Source organism: Mandrillus leucophaeus, unplaced genomic scaffold (genome assembly GCF_000951045.1).
Source record: "Mandrillus leucophaeus isolate KB7577 unplaced genomic scaffold, Mleu.le_1.0 Scaffold39, whole genome shotgun sequence".
NCBI classification, from domain to species: Eukaryota; Metazoa; Chordata; class Mammalia; order Primates; family Cercopithecidae; genus Mandrillus; species Mandrillus leucophaeus.
Window position 1 is genome coordinate 269,439 of NW_012104142.1, and position 19,407 is coordinate 288,845.

Consider the following 19,407-nt stretch of genomic DNA (forward strand, 5'->3'; position numbering starts at 1 on the left):
ACCTGACCTTTATTGTATAACTTTAATATAGAGCCTTAGTCCTCCAGAAATCTGCATGATGCCCAGGGAAAATGCTGTTCCTTTATCTACATGAGGAAGAGGTTTGTGTTGTTTGCTGAGGTCCAGCAGCTCGCTGTGAGTACAATCTCTCCCTCATTCCTGATTTCTGGCTTATTCAAGCCCAGAGGACCCAAAACTCAAGTTGAAAGTTTTGACTAGGAGAACAGATAAAAGTAGAAATGGAATCCAATCATAAGAAATGCTCAGTGTGAAGGAGAGAGGAATGCAAAAGAATTTTTCTGTTTTACCATGGTCTTTGTAACTGAAAATCGTATGTTCTTGAGATAGAGAGCCGATGATCCAATGCAAGAAGCTGAGTTTAAGAAGAAACTGTTCATCTGAAATCCGACAACTCATTCTTGAAGGTTAGAGCTCAGCTTTGAAGTTTCACTTCATGAGCTTGGCTCAGTGAGATATGCTACTCCCCGGTGAAAAATAAAATGAAGATAATGTTTTATGTTGAAAGTGCTCGGTGATGAAAAGGCAGCACCTAGCTCCCTTATCTCATCAAAAATGCAGCAGATTCTCAATATTAGCAATCTCGTGTTTAGATTGTTACCTGAGGTGAAACCCTGTCTCTACTAAAAATACCTAAGGAAAGGAAAAACAAACTGTCCCGAATGCTGATTCTACTGTTTCAGTAGGGAAAAAAAATTTCTGGCAGGCAAGTGGCAAACAACAAAACTTTTGAAAAAGCAGGCCTGGGGGGAGTCCAGTACAGTTTCATAATGGGTATGAATAGTTATTTTACTGTGTTCCCCCCCCCCCCCCACTTTCTTTCTGGGTTTTGATGTGGATCTCTTTCTATTTGTTCAGGAAATTGTGACGTGTGTTCTGGGCAGGGTTTGAGGTTTTGGAACCTTTTCTAAAAGGGACAGAGAGCACCCTGCTACATTTCCTAATCAAGAAGTTGGCGTGCAGCCGGGAGAGCTGGAGTGAGTTGGTCATGATGCAGAAGCTACTCAAATGCAGTCGGCTCGTCCTGGCTCTTGCCCTCATCCTGGTTCTGGAATCCTCAGTTCAAGGTAAGACTCAGGAGTCTTGTTCCCCAGCCATCTTCTCTGTAAGCCCCATAGTCCATACAAGTCATTAGATTCATTTTAAGGCATAGAATGTATAATAAATATTATGGGAAAGGAGGCAAAGAAGAAGGATTTGGGGTCGCCGAACCCTTTAATATAAGTTCAGTTAAGTTTGGTACCAAGAAAAATTAAACTCGGCGGCCTGTGCATTCTTGTAAACCCTTACAATGATTGAAATGTGCTATTTTGGGATGAAAATGTGAGGTTTATACATTTTAAAAAGCTCAAGGAATCCAGAAAATGACTCCTGTGTGTGTTGCATGGAGGAGATGGCACCTTTGAGTGTTTGGGGGTTTCTGCCTACCCCTCAGTGTCTACATCAGCCCCAAGTTCTAGTGCGCTGTGACGGTGTCATCGTTATTTTAATACTGGGAGATGTTATATTCCAATTGGGGTGAATCTGACTGTGTGTATTTTTTTTTTCTTCTTCTTTTTTTTAAAGATAAATTTGGTTCTTACTGAAAACTCAATTATGGTTAGACATAGTTAATGTAAACCCTCTCAGATTTTAAAGAGAAGGCCAAATAATTTGGTATTTATACTGTTGCTCAGAGAAACATCATATTCGGAAATATCTTCCTACGTTTATCTATCATTTAGTGTTGTTTAGTCAGACTCTGAAACAACTTAAAACCTCTAATGACTGAGACAATGAAAATGATAGGCTTGTAAGAAAAATACCATTTGTTCTTCTTTGGTAAATAAGGAATCATGTCTAAATAAGACAGAGATCATGGCTCGATAGAGAGATGGCTGAGCTTATAGTCGAAAAACATTAGGTTAGGCCAAATGGTAAGGGAAATGTTGAGTCACAATGACACACATTTTCTAGATTTGTTTCGTCAAAGCGACTTTTGGTTGTCATGATCTTGCTTCCGGTGGAGATGAAATCTTACAGATGATCGCAGAGACATTCATTTTATGTTAGAAATTTATAAAATAATTTTCTTCTAGTTATGCTAATACTGAAAAAAGAGGAAGTAATGTTTCGGGAACTTTATTAATCTATGTATTTTAAAAATATAAAACGTTGTCAGTTTTAGGGAACAGGCTTCCCTGGGATATTTTGGGGAATATCTTCAGCTTGACGAAATAATTCCCAAATAACCATGTGGTCTGACAAGATCGAGAGTAATGAGGTCCATACTTTAGTACAGTCTTGAGTGGCTAGATGGTGCTGAGCATACCCTAACCAGAGATACGTAAGTCTTTATGTTTTCAAAATTTCCCAGAAACATGAATTTCCCACTAAGATTCATTAAGGAAAACTAGAATGAAAACAAAAACTTTCCTTGCACAGTATTTATTAGAAAGAAATGAAGAAGACCGGGCGTGGTGGCTCACACCTGTAATCCCAGCACTTTGGGAGGCCAAGGCATGCGGATCATGAGGTCAGGAGTTCGAAACCACCCTGGCCAACATAGTGAAACCCCATCTCTACTAAAATTACAAAAAAAAATTAGCCTGGTGTGGTGGCACGCACCTGTCATCCCAGCTACTTAGGAGGCTGAGGCTCAATTGCTTGAACCTGGGAGGCAGAGGTTGCAGTGAGCTGAGATCACACCACTGTACTCCAGCCCAGGTGACAGTGCAAGACTCTGTCAGAAAAAGAGAAAGAGAGGAAGAGAGAAAGAGAGAGAAAGGAAAGAAAGAAAGGGAAAGAAAGAAAGAAAATAATTCATCATGAAATTGTATAGAATACTAGCATTTATACCATGACCTCATAGGTTTAGCTCTTTGTTAGAAAAGGAAACCATAGAAAGAGACAAGGGAGAAACTGACAAACTAGGGTGTTTCCGAAAAAAGGCTCTTGGTATCGGGCTCAAGGGCCTGTGCCCACATCTGAGCGTGCAGGGAAATAGATGTCCCTGACTGGCTGCATGTGTGAGTGACTGCAGCACAAGGCTGTGATGTGAAGAGTCGTGACACCATTTCCTCATGCCTCCACGCAATGCCAGATATTATTCGACAACATTCTTCCTGTCTTGTAAAAAGTGTTTATCTAGCCCCTTGGTTTAGCTGATCAAATCAGCTAGGCTTTTGGCTTGCTTTTACTGAGCATATTCAAAACCATTTCAGGTTACTATAATGGTTTGCTCAGGTTGCCATAACAAAGTACCACGGACTGAGTAGCTTAAACAACAGAAGTTTATTTCCTCACAGTTCTGAAAATGGGAGTCCAAGATCAAGGTGCTGGCAGGGTCGGTCGCATTCTGAGGACTCTCTCCTTGGCTTATAGATGGCACCTTCTCCCTTGTCTGCACATGGTCTTTCCTCCATGCATCCGTGTCTTAATACCGTCTTCTTAGAAGGTTACCAGACATTGGATCAAGGCCACCCTAATGGCCTCATCTTAACTAACTGTATCTGCAGTGACCCTATTTCTGAACAATTTCACATTATGGGATTCTGTGGGTTAGAACTTCAACATATGAATTTGATGGTGGTATATTTTTACTATTAGTCAAACCCAAGTAAAGATGTGGCGTAAGATTGTGTCTACCGAGCACAAAGAAATGGAAATATGGGGATGTGTGGGTAACGCTGGAGAGCACAGATGACTAATCTATCTCCAGGGGATTTGATGAGGCCTGTGAATCCTACACTCTTATTGCCTCTCTTTTCCAATATACCCATAAAGAAAAAAAAAAAGGAATATCCATGAACAGGTGCAGCCAAGGGGGCCAGGCCCCCATGTGTCCACTGTATACTGTCTCCTAGCTCACAGGAACGATACTGATCCACTCATTGTGCTGCTGTTTGTAAAGTGATTTCACATCCATTCTCTGGTAATTATCAACACATTCCCTGTGAGGAGGAATTAGCATTAATTATAGAGGAGAAAACTGGATCTGACATTTCTCATCTCATTTGCTCTATACATCAACCTCTTGCAAAAAATTTGTGAGTCATGCCCAAGACCCATTACAACTAATTAACAACTGAACTGGTCGTCTAATTTCAAATTCAGAATTAACTTTCTACTGCAGCTCATGGATTAGAGGTTTTCTTTATTTAAACAAACAAACAAACAAACAAAAAATCCTTTGACTGTAGCCTTTGCTATAATATTTCCCACTGAACTGAGGGAGAAATTGAAAGTAAACTTAGGAGTTTTTTATAGCTTGTCAAACCGTGCAAGAGTTGGGGAAGCTTATCCGTCCTGCGGAATTGATAGACCAGGAGGAAGTCACTCCGGCTTAGATAATGCTACCATTCTGAATGAATCAAATGGTCTTCTTTTCCCCTTCATGGTAGTTGCTGCTTAAGTTTCTCTAATATGCCTGCAGTAAGTTTCCATTAAGAATAGGAAATTAGGCCCGGTGCAATGGCTCACGTCTATAGTCTTAGCACTTTGGGAGAACGAGGAAGGTGGATTACTTGAGGTCAGGAGTTAAAGACCAGCCTGGTCAACATGGTGAAACCCCCGTCTCTACTAAAAATACAAAAATTAGCCGGACATGGTGGTATGCACCTGTAATCCCAGCTACTCAAGAGGCTGAGGCAGGAGAACCACTTGAACCTGGGAGGTGGAGGTTGCAGTGAGCCAAGATCATGTCACTGCACTCCAGCCTGGGCGATAGACTGAGACCCTGTCTCAAAAAACAAACAAAAAAATTAGTACATTGTGATTGTGTTGGGGGAAAAGTTAGTGCCATAATATAAAAAGGTATGGACTATTGGAGAAAGTTGTTTGCCTTGGTAACATTTACTCAAAGAAACTATGAGGATTCAGGGTGGTGGGGGAGGTGGGCAGTGAGGGATAGGATTCAAATAAAAACCATTCTTTCCCTTGGAATCCACCTCACAATTAACCAACAAATCCCATCAGTGGCCCTTTTAGGAAGATAACATTTCTGCCCATGAGCATACCCACTGTAATCACAAGACATTTATCTCAAGCAAGATAGAGTCAAGATACTCTCACAACCACAGGGGCTGGAACTGCAAATTTTCACATCCTGCCAACGCCCTTGAATAGCTATGTCAAGAATTTAGTGTGTGTAACTTGTTCTTTATTTTAAAGTACATTTAACATCATCGGCCCCGAATTAGATAGACTTTTGGAGTGGGAATCCTTCTACTTTTGATTTATTTATAAAATTTTAAAATAGCTTTGTTGAGATGGTGTTCACATACCGTACAATTCACCCATTAAAAATGTTTGATTCAATGATTAGGCCAGGTGTGGTGGCTGATGCTTGTAATTCCAGCACTTTGGGAGGCCAAGGCAGGTGGATCACTTGAGGTCAGGAGTTTGAGACCAGTGTGGCCAACATGGCGAGAACTTATCTCTACTAAAAATACAAAAATTAACTGGGCATGGTGGCGTGCACCTGTAATTCCAGCTACTTGCGAGACTGAGGCAGGAGAATCACTTGAACCTGGGAGGCGGAGGTTGCAGTTAGCTGAGATCGCATCACTGCACTCCAGCCTGGATGATGGAGTAAGACTGTCTCAAAAAAAAAAAAAAAAAAAGTGTTCAATTCAGTGTTGTTTAGTATGCTCGGAGTCATGCAGCCATCACTATAATTGCTTTTAGAACATTTTCATCACCCCCAAGAAGAAAGACTTCATTACGATTTTTAATTAGCTGAGATTCTGAACTCTGGGGGAATTTTGTATTCTAGAAATATTTTTTACTAATTTGCTACAGTTGCATTTGTCATGCTGGTGAAAAGATTGGTCTTTCACCTGGATGCTTTCTCATTAAGCATTATTTGTCTGTTTAGCTTCCTATGTAAGCAATTTTCTCAGCTTGATATTCAGTGTGTCAGTGGCTTGCAGAAGGACTGCCTAGGCCTGCTCTGTCCAGTATGGTAGCTACAAGTCACTTGTGGCTACTGAACACTTGAAATGTGGCGAGGCCAAATTGGGACATGCTGTGAATGCAAAATATACACGATTTGGAAGCCTTAGTAAGAAGAAAAGAATGCAAAATATCCCATTAATAACTTTTATATTGATGATATGTTAAAGGACAATATTTGAATATATTTTTAGGTTAAACAAAATATATTACAATTAATTTCACCTGTTACTTTTTACTTTTAAAAATATGGCCGCTAGAACATTGAAAACTCTATGTGGTTTGCTTTATGTTTCTATTGGACAGAGCTGGTCTAGACAGCATAAGGTGTGAAGACACCGCCCTCTGCTGGAGAGGATGCTGGATTTTTATTTCGCCTACAGGAAGAGACGTATAAGTAGCAATTAGATGCCAAACTAATGCTACCTCAGGAAAGAATCAAAAGGAAAGAAAGAGGGGAACTAGGCCAGGCGTGGAGGCTCACGCCTGTAATCCCAGCACTTTGGGAGGCTGAGGCAAGCGGATCACGAAGTCAGGAGATCGAGACCATCCTGGCTAACTCCGTCTCTACTAAAAATGCAAAAAATTAGCTGGGCATGGTGACACGCGCCTGTAATCCCAGCTACTCAGGAGCCTGAGGCAGAAGAATAGCTTGAACTCAGGTGGCGGAAGTTGCAGTGAGCTGAAATGTGCCACGGCACTCCAGCCTGGGCAACAGAGCCAGACTCTATCTCAAAATAAAAAAAAATTAAAAAAATAAAAGAAAGAAAGAAAAAAAAAGAAAGAAAGAAAGTCCATAAATTGAGAATCCTAGAGATACTAAATGGTAGAATAGGAATTTGAATTTAAATTTATAAGATGTTCACTATCAGAGATCATAGGCCATTGTGGTCCTCCTTCTCATGAGAGAAACTAGCAGTGAAGAGCTCTGACTACGTGCTAGGTACTACTCTGAGAACCTAACATTTGTATCTCATTATTAGCTCTATTACTGCTCCATCCTACAGATGAGAAAATTGAGGCACAGGGAGTTTAAGTTGGCCAAGATCACACAGCCAGTAAGGGGCAGACATTGAAAAGTAATTTTGCCTGCCTTATCCCCAGCCTCCAGGCAGTGGCAGAGCTAACTCATTTTGGACAAACAGCTCTCCCAGACCAGACATTGTAAGCTATACTCAGGAATCACAGGAAAGATTATGATAGAATAATATATAGTTACAAACAAAAGGAAGAAAATCCAATGGGAGAATATTTACTGTTTTCTATATTAAAGTGTTTAATGTTTATGTTTTTAGAGGAATATTGTTTATTATAGCAATTTAGAAAACGAAATGAGAAAAAAAAAGCAAAGATTCTGCCACCAGTTATTTTTGTGTATTTCCTTCCGTTTCCCCCCCATGTCTGTTATATAATTGAAACTTTTATTCACACAAAGTGGTATTCTGATTTTCTCAGTTATTTTTATTTATTTTTAATTTTGTAAATTTTTTCTTGTGAGACAGTCTGCTCTGTCACCCAGGCTTGGGTGCAGTCGTGCAATCTTGGCTCACTGTGACCTCCCAGGCTTAAGCAATCCTCTTAAGCAGCTGGGACTACAGGTGCATGCTACCACATCCAGCTAATTTTTAAAATCTTTTTTTTTTTTTTTTGGCAGAGATGGGAGTCTACCTATGTTGCCCAGCCTGGTATTGAACTCCTCGGCTCAAGTGATCCTCCCACCTCAGTCTCCCAAAGTGCTGGGACTTCAGGCGTGAGCTATCATACCCAGCCTAATTTTTACTTTTATTTGATTTAAAAAAAAAAAAAAAGGTATTGCCCTACCCGCCTCTCACCCTCTCACTCATTTTTAAGTATAGATTTTTCTACAATGCCACATCATCTTTTCCATAAAAAGTACTTTTGACTGGGCGTGGTGGCTCATGCCTGTAATCCCAGCACTTTGGGAGACCGAGGTGGGTGGATCACCTGAGGTCAGGAGTTCGAGACCAGCCTGGCCAACATGATGAAACCGTGTCCCTACTAAAACTACAAAAGTTAGCCGGGTGTGATTGTGGGCACCTGTCATCCCAGCTACTCAGGAGGCTAAGGCAGGAGAATCGCTTGAACCTGGGAGGCAGAGGTTGCAGTGAGCCGAGATTACACCACTGCACTCGAGCCTGGGTAACAGAGCGAGACTCCATTAAAAAAAAAAAAAAAAAAAAAGGACTTTTCTTCATTTGGTTAGTATTCTCTTATGAGTTGATGCCTTGTAATTTATCTGAGTGTTTTCCATTATTTTGTGGTGAGCTTTAAAACCACCCTTCCTGCCTTTCAAGAATCCTAGACATGCTCCTTCTTGCTAGGTAATTATTAGTTGCACTTACTAGAATAAAGTGTATGCTTAGAGTGGGGAGGAGATGAACTTTTTGAAGGGCGGTGAAGTATTTCTCGCCACCAGGCCTTTGTCTTTGCTAAATTGAGGAAGGAAGATTTTATTTCATTAGCTAATAAAGAACCTCCTATATAAGCCAGGCACAGTGGCTCACGCCTGTAATCCTTGCACTTTCAGAGGCTGAGGTGGGTGGATTGCCTGAGCTCAGGAGTTCGAGGCCAACTTGGGCAACATGGTGAAACCCCATCTCTACTAAAAATACAAAAAATTAGCTGGGCGTGGTGGTGAGCACCTGTAATCCCAGTTACTTCAGAGGGTGAAGCAGAAAAATTGCTTGAACTCGGGAGGCGGAGGCTGCCATGAGCCGAGATTGTGCCACTGCACTCCAGCCTGGGCAACAGAGAAAGACTCTCTCTCAATAAAATAAAACAAAATAAGATAAATAAATAAATAAATAAATAAATCTCCTATATAACCTTATAACATCAGATTTGGAACCTTTTCCGTAGAAATGAAATTCAGAAGAAGCTGAGACTCAGATATTCCAAGCTGCCTGGGCCTCTGTGGATAGAGGAGACTTGTTCTTGTGAAATCTGAGTGCAAAGACACAGGACAAATTGTTATCTACTTTTCATTCCTAAGAATACTGTATGGCCCTAAAACACAAGAACTAGAATTCTGTAATACCATGGGTATTACACAGTGTGTTCCTTCCCCTTTCTGAACCTGATTTGACTCATCTCTATGAAAAGATGTGGGCTTTGGGGTCAGATGTGGGTTGGAATCCTGGATTCTTTACTTAGAGCCTGTGTGGCTGCAATTTTCTTTTGTGTAAAATTGAGATAATAGTACAAAAGTAACAACAGTTAATATTATCAAGTGTTTACTGTGTGCCTGGCACTGTGTTAAATTCTTTACGTTTATTTTCTCGTTTAATTTTTGTGATAGATTTATGGCACTATTAGTATCTTCATATTACAGTAAGGGTTCAGAGAAGTTAAGGTTTCATAACGAGTCAGCAGAGCTGGGACTTCCCTCCAGGTAGCTGATTCCAAGGCCTATTCTAACTTTAAACTCTGCTACTTTTTGGAATGTAGTAAGAAGGACAATTTATATAAAATGCTGGCACGTAGTAGGTGCTGCTGTTATATGAATGGGCGTAAAATCTGTCTACATTTTGCCTTTTACCAAATTTAGAATCTATTTAGTTAAAACCTTCTTAGGGCAGGCTGGGTGCAGTGGCTCATGCCTGTAATCTCAGCACTCTGGGAGGCCAAGGCAGGAGGATTGCTTGAGCCCAGGCATTTGAGACCAACCTGGGCACATAGTGAGACCCCATCTCTCCAAACAAAACAAAACAAAACAAAACAAAACAAAAACAAAAAACAAAACAAACCAAAACTAGTTGGGCATGGTGGTGTGCCTGTAGTCCCAGTTACTCAGGAGGCTGGAGTGGGAGAATGGCTTGAGCCCAGGAGTTGAAGGTTGCAGTGAGCTATGATCACAGTACTGCACTCCAGCTTGGGCAGCAGAGTGAGACCCTGTCTTGAAAAAAAGCAAAAGTAAAAGCTTCTTAGGACAGAGTGATTAGAAGCTGTGTAGTAGATACTTAGTAACAATGTGGGTTCCTTGTTGGGCAGGTTATCCAGCCAGGTACCAATGGGTGCGCTGCAATCCAGACAGTAATTCTGCAAACTGCATTGAAGAAAAAGGACCAGTGTTCGACCTACTTCCAAGTGAATCCAACAAGATCCCCCGGCTGAGGACTGACCTTTTTCCGTAAGTGGACTTTTATTTATTTATTTATTTATTTATTTATTTATTTTTGAGACAGAGTTTCACTTTTCTTGCCCAGGCTGGAGTGCAATGGTGCGATCTCAGCTCACTGCAACCTCCGCCTCCTAGGTTCAAGTGATTCTCCTGCTTCAGCCTCCTGAGCAGCTGGGATTTCAGGCGTCCGCCACCATGCCCAGCTGAATTTTTTTTTTTTTTTTTTTTGAGATGGAATCTCACTCTGTCGCCCAGGCTGGAGTGCAGTGGCTTATTCTCGGCTCACTGCAAGCTCCACCTCCTGGGTTCACGCCATTCTCCCGCCTCAGCCTCCAGAGTAGCTGGGACTACAGGAACCTGCCACCACTCTCAGCTAATTTTTTTGTATTTTTAGTAGAGATGGGGTTTCACCTTATTAGCCAGGATGGTCTCAATCTCCTGACCTAGTGATCTGCCTGCCTTGACCTCCCAAAATGCTGGGATTACAGGCGTAAGCCACCGCGCCCAGCCTAATTTTTTGTATTTTTAGTGGAGATGGGGTTTCATCATCTTGGCCAGGCTGGTCTCGAACTCCTGACCTCAGGTGATCCACTCGCCTCGGCCTCCCAAAGTATTGAGATTAGAAGCATGAGCCACCATGCCTGGCCTTTTCTCTAATTTTAAAGTGTCCGTAATTTCACAACCTCTTGGCACAGATGTGGGAGTGTTTTTCTTCAAGCTGTCCAGAATGTTTTGATTCAAGCTTTTGCTTTGGTAGTTTGGCTCTTACTCTGCAGTACATAGTAAAACTGTACTGTATACACTGGCATATGACATGTGCGAGTATACATGATTCACCTGTTTTTGAAAGTTTTTTTGTGGATGGTAGACAGGAGCATTGAGGGCTTTTCATCAACAGGTATTGAAAATGATTGAACATTGTTTTATTTGTGTAAACAGAACACACTATATATTAAAATCCAATAATTAACTGAATGGATAAGCAAAATGTGATATAAGCATACAAAGGAATATTATTGGGTCATAAAAAGAATGAAGTACTGACACATGCTACAACATAGATAAACCTTGGAAACATTATGCAGAGTGAAGGAAGGCCAGACACAAAAAGCCACATATTGTATGATTCAATTTAGATGAAATGTCCAGAATAGAGGCAAATCCCTAGAGGCAGGAAGCAGATTAGTGGGTTCCAGGGGCTGGGGAAAGGGAGGAATAAGGAGTGACTGCTAATGGGTATGAGGATTTTTCTTGGAGGAGGTGATTAAAGTGTTCTTCTGCCAGGAGTGGAGGCTCATGCCTGTAATCCTAGCACTTTGGGAGGCCGAGGCAGGAGAATTGTTTGAGCCCAGGAGTTTGAGACCAGCCTGGGCAACATAGTGAGACCCTATCTCTATTTCAAATACATTTTTTATATTAAAAAATGTTCTTCAATTAGATGGTAATTATTTTAAAAAATGGCCAGGTGCAGAGGCTCATGCCTATAATCCCAGCACCTTGGGAGGCTGAGGTGGGAGGATCCCTTGAGCCCAGGAGGTTTGGGACCAGCCTGGGCAATACAGCAAGACCCCGTCTCTACAAAAAATACAAAAATTAGCCAGGCATGGTGATGTGCACTTGTAGTCCCAGCTACTCGGGAGGCTGAGGTGGGAGAATCTCTTGAGCCTAGGTTGAGCCTGCAGTGAACCTTATTTATGCCATTGCACTCCAGCCTGGGCAACACAGTGAGACCCTGTCTCAAAAAAAAAAAAAAAAATTAGAGAAACGAAGAATAATTGGCCATGACTTGTAAAACAAAAATCAAATCTCTTCTTGATCAGATAAAACTTGCTTTAAACTTGCAAAAAAGACCTGATATAAATTCATGAGTAACAAAAATTGAATTATATTAGAAATCATTAATTCAATGAATACTAAAGCTATATAGGATGCAGCAAAATATATATACTAAGAAAAGGATTATCATAAAAGTTTTAATCTCCAGGCTCAAACCTAGAAAATCATTATCCTCAAAGCCAGGTGGTTCGTCGTGCTCCAAACCAGGTACATTTCACATCACTTTGGGATCCTGGTGACTTCCTCTTTTTTTTTTTTTTTTTTTTTTTTGAGACAGGATCTTCTCTGTCACCCAGGATGGAGTGCAGTGGTGTGATCATAGCTCACTGCAGCCTCGAACTCCTCAAGTGATCTTCCTGCCTCAGCCTCCCTAGTAGCTGGGACCACAGGCACAGAGCACCATGCCCAGCTAATTAAAAAAAAAATTTTTTTTTGTAGAGACGGGGGTCTCTGTATGTTTCCTAGGCTGGTCATGTACTCCTAAGCTCAAGCAGTTCCCACCTCAGCATCCCAAAGTGCTGGAATTACAGGCATGAGCCACCATTCCCAGCACTGGTGACTTTCTCCATCACTGGTATTCACTGCGTTAGTGATTACATCATTACAGTCTTCAATATGCAACTTTGTACTTTGTAGCCCTACTCCTGCATTCATACTTTAAGGTCTCAGCATTAAGTTTGAATGTAATATTACAGCATCCTCCATTACTTTAAGTCATTGGTTTCAATACTAATTCATTTAAATCTAAAATGTTAGGCTGCAGTGGCTCATGCCTGTAATCCCCCCAGTTTGGGAGACTGAGGTGGGAGGATCACTTGAGGCCAAGAATTTGATACCAGCCTGGGCAACACGGCAAGACCCGATCTCTGTTTAAAAATTAGTGGCCAGGCACTATGGCTCACACCTGTAATCCCAACACTTTGGGAGGCCAAGGCAGATTGCTTGAGGTTAGGAGTTGGAGACCAGCCTGGCCAACATGGCGGAAACCCATTTCTACTAAAAATACAAAAATTAGCTGGGCATAGTGGCACGCCTGTAATCCCAGCTATTAAGAGGCTGAGGCAGGCAGATTGGGAGGCCAAGGCAGGCAGATTGCTTTGAGACCAGCCTGGGTAACATGGAGAAACCCTGTCTCTACAGAAAAATACAAAAATTAGCCAAACATGGAGAAACCTCGTCTCTACAGAAAAATACAAAAACTAGCCAGGCATGCCTGTGGTCCCAGTGACTCGGGAGGCTGAGGTGGGAGGATTGCTTGATCCTGAGAGGTCAAGGCTGAAGTGAGCCGTGGTGTGGCACTGCACTCCAGCCAGGGTGACAGAGTAAAACCTTGTCTCAAAATAAATAAATACATTTAAAATGAATAAATACAATTAAAACTAAAATTAAAAAATAAAACAAAATGTTAAGAGAATAGCTCAAATTCTCCAAAAGAACGCTTGCAAACCGTTCCTCCTCTGCTCAAATCTCTATTTTCCTTCCTCAAAGCCAGTAACTTTGCTTCTCACCCTGACCCTGTGCTTTCCTTCCCGTCATTGCGAAAGAATGGTCCTTGCTTCTGTGCCGATCCCAAGCCCTTTTGCCCTCGGATCCTCCTGTCCTCCCCTGGCCCTGCTCTGTACTAGCTGTGGGGTGGGAGGAGAACTGACCCCTGGGGTCTGCATTTCTCAGGCTCCCAGGGCTGTGGCTGACTTTGGCCGATGGGAGGCAAGGAAGAGAGATTGAGAGCTTGGGAGGAAGGGAGAGAGGCATGTTTCTTCTCCTTACTCCCTGCCTTGGGTGGCACCTTGGGCAGGACTGTGTTTCGCCCATGGCCTCAGCTCCCACCAGATGCCTCTAGTCCCCGGGCTCAGGAAATAGACAACCTCCTTCCACTATAGCTGTAGCCCAAAGAGGGCAGTATTTCTTTTCTTTTCTTTTCTTCTTTCTTTCTTTCTTTCTTTCTTTCTTTCTTTCTTTCTTTCTTTCTTTCTTTCTTTCTTTCTTTCTGTCTGTCTGTCTTTCTTTCTTTCTTTCTTTCTTTCTTTCTTTTTCTTTCTTTCTTTCTTTCTTTCTTTTCTTTCTTTTCCTTCTTTCCTTCTTTCTTTCTTTTTTTCAGAGTCTCACTCTTGTTACCCAGGCTGGAATGCAGTGGTGCGATCTTGGCTCACTGCCACCTCTGCCTCCCAGGTTCAAGCTATTCACCTGCCTCAGCCTCCTGAGTAGCTGGGATTACAGGTGTGCCACTATGCCCAGCTAATTTTGTATTTTTGGTAGAGATGGGATTTTGCCGTGTTGACCAGGCTGGTCTTGAACTTCTGACGTCAATTGATCTGCCTGCCTCAGTCTCCCCAAGTGTTGGGATTACAGGCATGAGCCACTGCGCCCAGCCGAGGGAAATATTTTCTTGCTATTGCTAATCTCTGGGTTACCTCGCTATCCCCCATTTGGCTTTACTTCTCCTCCATCACCTGTACGAGGAATTCCCTCTGTGTTAAATATCTGGAGAAGTTTCCTGATTGGACCCTGGCTGTTGCAGCTTCCAAGGCCACCTCTTTTTATGGCCAGTATCCTTTTCCCATGCATCTTCTCCAGGACTTCCATTCTGCAGTTATCTCTCCAAACCCAGTGTCTTCTTCCCATCAGTATCTTAGTATACTTCTTCCCATCAGTATCTCAGTACTTTAGTATCTCCTATGTTCAGGCAACATCTCTCCTTTGACTCTGCGTCCTCTCCAGCAGTTGCCCTTCTCTGCACCTCTTCACAATAGGATCTCCTGAAAGGGCCACCCATGCCTGCTCCCTCCTTTCCTCACAGCTAGACTTCTGTTCCTACACTCCACCCTGGTTGACAAAGTCACTGATTACTTCTCTATTTTCAGCTTACTTGACCCTTAATTACCTTCAAAAATGGCTGACTGTGCCATGCATGTAATCCCAGCACTTTGGGAGGCCAAGGCAGGAGGATCACTTGAGCTCAGGAGTTCAAGACGAGCCTGCCTGGGCAACATAGTGAGACCCTATCTACAAAAAATAGAAAAATTAGCCGGGCATGGTGACTCACGCCTGTGGTCCCAGCTACAAAGGAAGCTGAGGTGGGAGGACGGCTTGAGTTCGGGAGGGTGAGGCTGCAGTGAGCCATGATCATGCCACTGCACTCCAGCCCACACAACAGAAGAAGGCCCTTTCTTTTACAAGAAAAAAAAAAAAAATTGTTGACCCCTCCCTTGAAATGCTTTTTTCTTGGGGCTTACATGCCCTGCCTTATCCTGTTTCTTCCTACTTCTCTGGTTGTGCTTTTTCCTCTGCTCAATATTTAACATGTTGGTGTGACCCTGGCTGTGGCCTGGTCCCCCTTCTCTATCTACATGTTTTCTGTCGATGACCTCCATTGGTTCCAAGGGTTTAACTACCAAATCTGTGTTTCCAGCTCTGACACCCCAGGCTAAAGTAGCCACCTGGTCACTCCCTATTACATTAGTCAATTTCATTTATCTGTACCACCTACGATTTTCCTGATTCATTTATTCACTTATTGTCTGTCTTCGCCACTAAAATAAAAACTTCTTGAGCAGGAGCTTCATTGGTCTGCCTCTGTTCTATCCCAGGCCCTCAAAACGAGGACCAGATGTTCAACAAATATTTATTGAATGTGTACATGAATTAAAACTCTAATTGATTATATGCTGGTGGTTTATTATTTTCATGGAGGAAATGACTTGTAAGCTGTGACACTCAGCTTTTGTCTCTGATCCTTCGTTACCCTGCTCTGTCACCGAGGGCTGTCGTCATTGCTTGGACGATTTTGTGCTCTTTGAATTTCTAATCATCACAGTCAACCCAGAAGGCAGCCTTACCTTTCAGCACTCTTCAGCTGAATGAATGCAAGTTGGAGACAGGGTCATTTTTTGATAGGAAATTGAATGTTTATATGCTGGTATATATACATAAAGCTTAGCTTCTTACAAAGAATTTCTCAAAAGTGAGCTTTGTTGAAGCACTGTAAATTATTAGAACTTTTATGGAAATTTTAATTTAGGAAAAAATGTCATCTGTCTGGGCTGACTTAGTTGTTAGTTGTTTGTCCTTTCTTTTTTTTTTTGGTGGAGGGTACGGAGTTTTGCTCTCGTAGCCCAGACTGGAGTGCAGTGGCACGATCTCGGCTCACTGCAACCTCCGCCTCCCAGGTTCAAGCGATTCTCCTGCTTCAGCCTCTTAAGTAGCTGGGATTACAGGCATGCACCACCATGCCCGGCTAATTTTTGTATTGTTAGTAGAAACGGGGTTTCACCATGTTGGCCAAGCTGGTCTCAAAACCCTGACCTCAGGTGATCCACCTGCCTCAGTCTCCCAAAGTGCTAGGATTACAGGCGTGAGCCACCGCACCTGGCAGTTTGTCCTTCCTTTAGAGAGAAAGAGGTCTTTTTTTGAGACGGTCTTGCTCTGTTGCCCAGGCTGGAGTGCAATGGCGCGATCTTGGCTCACTGCAACCTCTGCCTCCCTGGTTCAAGTGATTCTGTCACCACAGCCTTCTGAGTAGCTGGGATTACAAGCCTGTGCCACCACGCCTGGTTAATTTTTGTATTTTCAGTACAGACGGGGTTTCACCATGTTAGTCAGGCTGGTTTCGAGCTCCTGACCTCAATTGATCACCTACCTTGGCCTCCCAAAAGTGCTTGGATTACAGACATGAGCCACCACACCCGGCCAAGAGGCCTTCTTTTAAAAATGATTTATTGGGCCAGGTGCAGTGGCTTACGCCTGTAATCCCAGGACTTTGGGAGGCTGAGGTGGGTGGTTCACAAGGTCAGGAGTTTAAGACCAGCCTGGCCAATATGGTGAAACCCCATCTCTACTAAAAATACAAAAATTAGCCGGGTGTGGTGGCGCACACCTGTAGTCCCAGCTACTTGGGAGGCTGAGGCAGGAGAATCACTTGAACCTGGGAGGCGGAGGTTGCAGTGAGCTGTGATGGCACCACTGCACTCCAGCCTGGGCAACAGAGCAAGACTCTGTCTCCAAAAATAAAAATTAAAAAAATAAAAATAAAAATGATTTCTTAAGTAAATTTCAAATATAGAATGTATATGCTAGTGATAACAAAATTAACACTGTTTATCTGCAATAGGTAGATGTGGAGTTGATCGGTGCAATAAGTATAGGCAAACACATAGGAACATTTGACCTGTTTTTTTGTTGGTTTTAAAACATTGAATAATTTGGAAGCTTTTAAATCTCTTAATTTAAGCAACTAGATCACTCTATTTATCTCCTTATCTTAAAAAAAAAAACTGTTAAAATTATCTTTCCCACATGTCAAACTCTACTGTTTTTTTTTTCCCATTTTTCTTTCATACTTCAGAAAGACAAGAATCCAGGACTTGAATCGTATCTTCCCACTTTCTGAGGACTATTCTGGATCAGGTTCCGGCTCCGGCTCTGGATCAGGATCTGGGAGTGGCTTTGTAACTGAAATGGAACAAGATTACCAACCAGTAGATGAAAGTGATGCTTTCCATGACAACCTTAGGTCTCTTGACAGGAATCTGCCCTCAGACAGCCAGGACTTGGGTCAACATGGATTAGAAGAGGATTTTATGATATAAAAGAGAATTTTCCCACCTTGACACCAGGCAATGTATTTAGCATATTTTGTGTACCATGGTTAAATGATCAACCTTGGGACAAAGGATTTCATAGACATTTTTAAACATCTGAAAAAGAAGCTTAAGTTTTATCATCCTTTTTTTCTCATGAATTCTTAAAGGATTATGCTTTAATGCTGTTATCTATCTTATTGTTCTTGAAAATACCTGCATTTTTTGGTATCATATTCAGCCAACATCATTATGAAATTAATTAGATTCCCATGGCCATAAAATGGCTTTAAAGAATATATTTTTTTAAAAAAAATGGTTTGAGAAGCAAATTGGCAGGTAATATTTCGTACCTAAATTAAGAATCTGATTTGGATTGTGAATTACAGATATGCCCCTTTTCTTATAAAAACAAAACAAAAAAATAATGAAGCACAGTGAATTTGTAGAGTGGGGGTATTTGACATATTTTACAGTGTGGAGTGTACTATATACTATTACCTTTGAATGTGTTTGCAGAGCTAGTGGACATGTTTATCTACAAGTACGATTGCTGTTACATAACACCCCAAATAACTCCCAAATTAAAGCACAGTTGTGCTCTCAATACCTCATACTGCTTTACCTTTTTTTCCTGGATATCTGCGTATTTTCAAATGTTACTATATATTAAAGCAGAAATATAACCAAAGGTTAAGTTGTCTCGGATCTCTTGTTCTAAACCCAGGAAATAGTTATTTTTGGCCAGACGTTTCTCTAGAAGTCTTATCAACAAAACAACTTTAAACGTATTCTACAGTAAACACAAGTTTTGTAACTAGAATTAAATCATACTAACTAGCAGGTGAAGAAAGCAATGATGCCTTAGCAAGAGGGTTATACCTCTCAAAGCACTTCCTCACCTGAAAGATAGTTCCATCTCTGTTCCCCTTAGTTCTGAAAAGCCTCCTTGCATTGCCATCATGGATTCTGTGCTACACTGTCCAGATCCCAGCTTCAGAACTGAATACTTACTCAAATTAATCTCTGCTGGCGAGAGCCACCTTGCCCAAGGTCATGCTGTTTGCAGGGCAGCCTGCATCCAGTGACTGGCTGACGTGGGTATATCAAGGCCTGAACTCAGAAGGGTCATACAGATTCAAAACTCCCCACAGGGTCAGATCAGGTTGTGCTGGGACTACTTTGTAGCTCAATTTCTTCTTTACTCAGTTTTACTTCCTTCCATTCCACTCATAGGTGTCTATCCTGAGAGTGCTCCCTTAGAAATTTTCTGCTGGTTTCCATCTCAGAATTTGCTTCTTGGAGAACACAACTTGTGACAGGTTGTGCCAGGAGGGATAGGAAATGGATGCTGAGATGGGATTTTGGAGCTAGATTGCCTGCTGCCTGGCTGGCAATAAGGACTCCATCCTTGGCCATAGATGAGCACAGGCACAAGATAGCAGTGCAATTGTTAAAATTTTCACTGGTGATGAACCGAGATGGTGTACCAGTGGAAGGGAGGGCACCAGGGTATAATGTACTAGGAGTCTGAGAAATGTTGGCAAGTAGTAATAATAAAGACAATGGTATTGGTTGGCTATTGCTGTACTTAATTAGTGCTTTTGAAAAAGACAATGAAAGGCTAAGGATGATTAATTAAAGGCTAAATGTGAAAATCATTGTGCCTCCTTGGCAGCATATTAAGAAACTCTCTTCTGTAATAGAAGGACTCAAAAGGCTGAGGACCAGGCCCAGGACTTATGAGAATAGCAGATGGCTGGGCGCGATGGCTCACGCCTGCAATCCCAACGCTTTGTGGGGGCTGAGGCGGGTGGATTACCTGAGGTCAGGAGTTTGAGATCAGCCTGGCCAACATGGCGAAACACTGTCTCTACTAAAAATACAAAAATTAGCTGGGCG

General features: G+C 42.1%; 1 protein-coding gene across 1 annotated transcript; it reads left to right on the forward strand.

Moving 5' to 3' along the window:
- The first annotated feature begins 924 nt into the window (after nucleotides 1-924).
- Nucleotides 925-18,196, forward strand: SRGN (serglycin). Its single transcript, XM_011991016.1, has 3 exons — nucleotides 925-1,085; nucleotides 9,964-10,102; nucleotides 17,271-18,196. The coding sequence occupies exons 1-3, from the start codon at nucleotides 1,007-1,009 to the stop codon at nucleotides 17,512-17,514; spliced, it is 462 nt and encodes a 153-aa protein (XP_011846406.1). The 5' UTR covers nucleotides 925-1,006; the 3' UTR covers nucleotides 17,515-18,196.
- The last annotated feature ends 1,211 nt before the right edge of the window (nucleotides 18,197-19,407 follow it).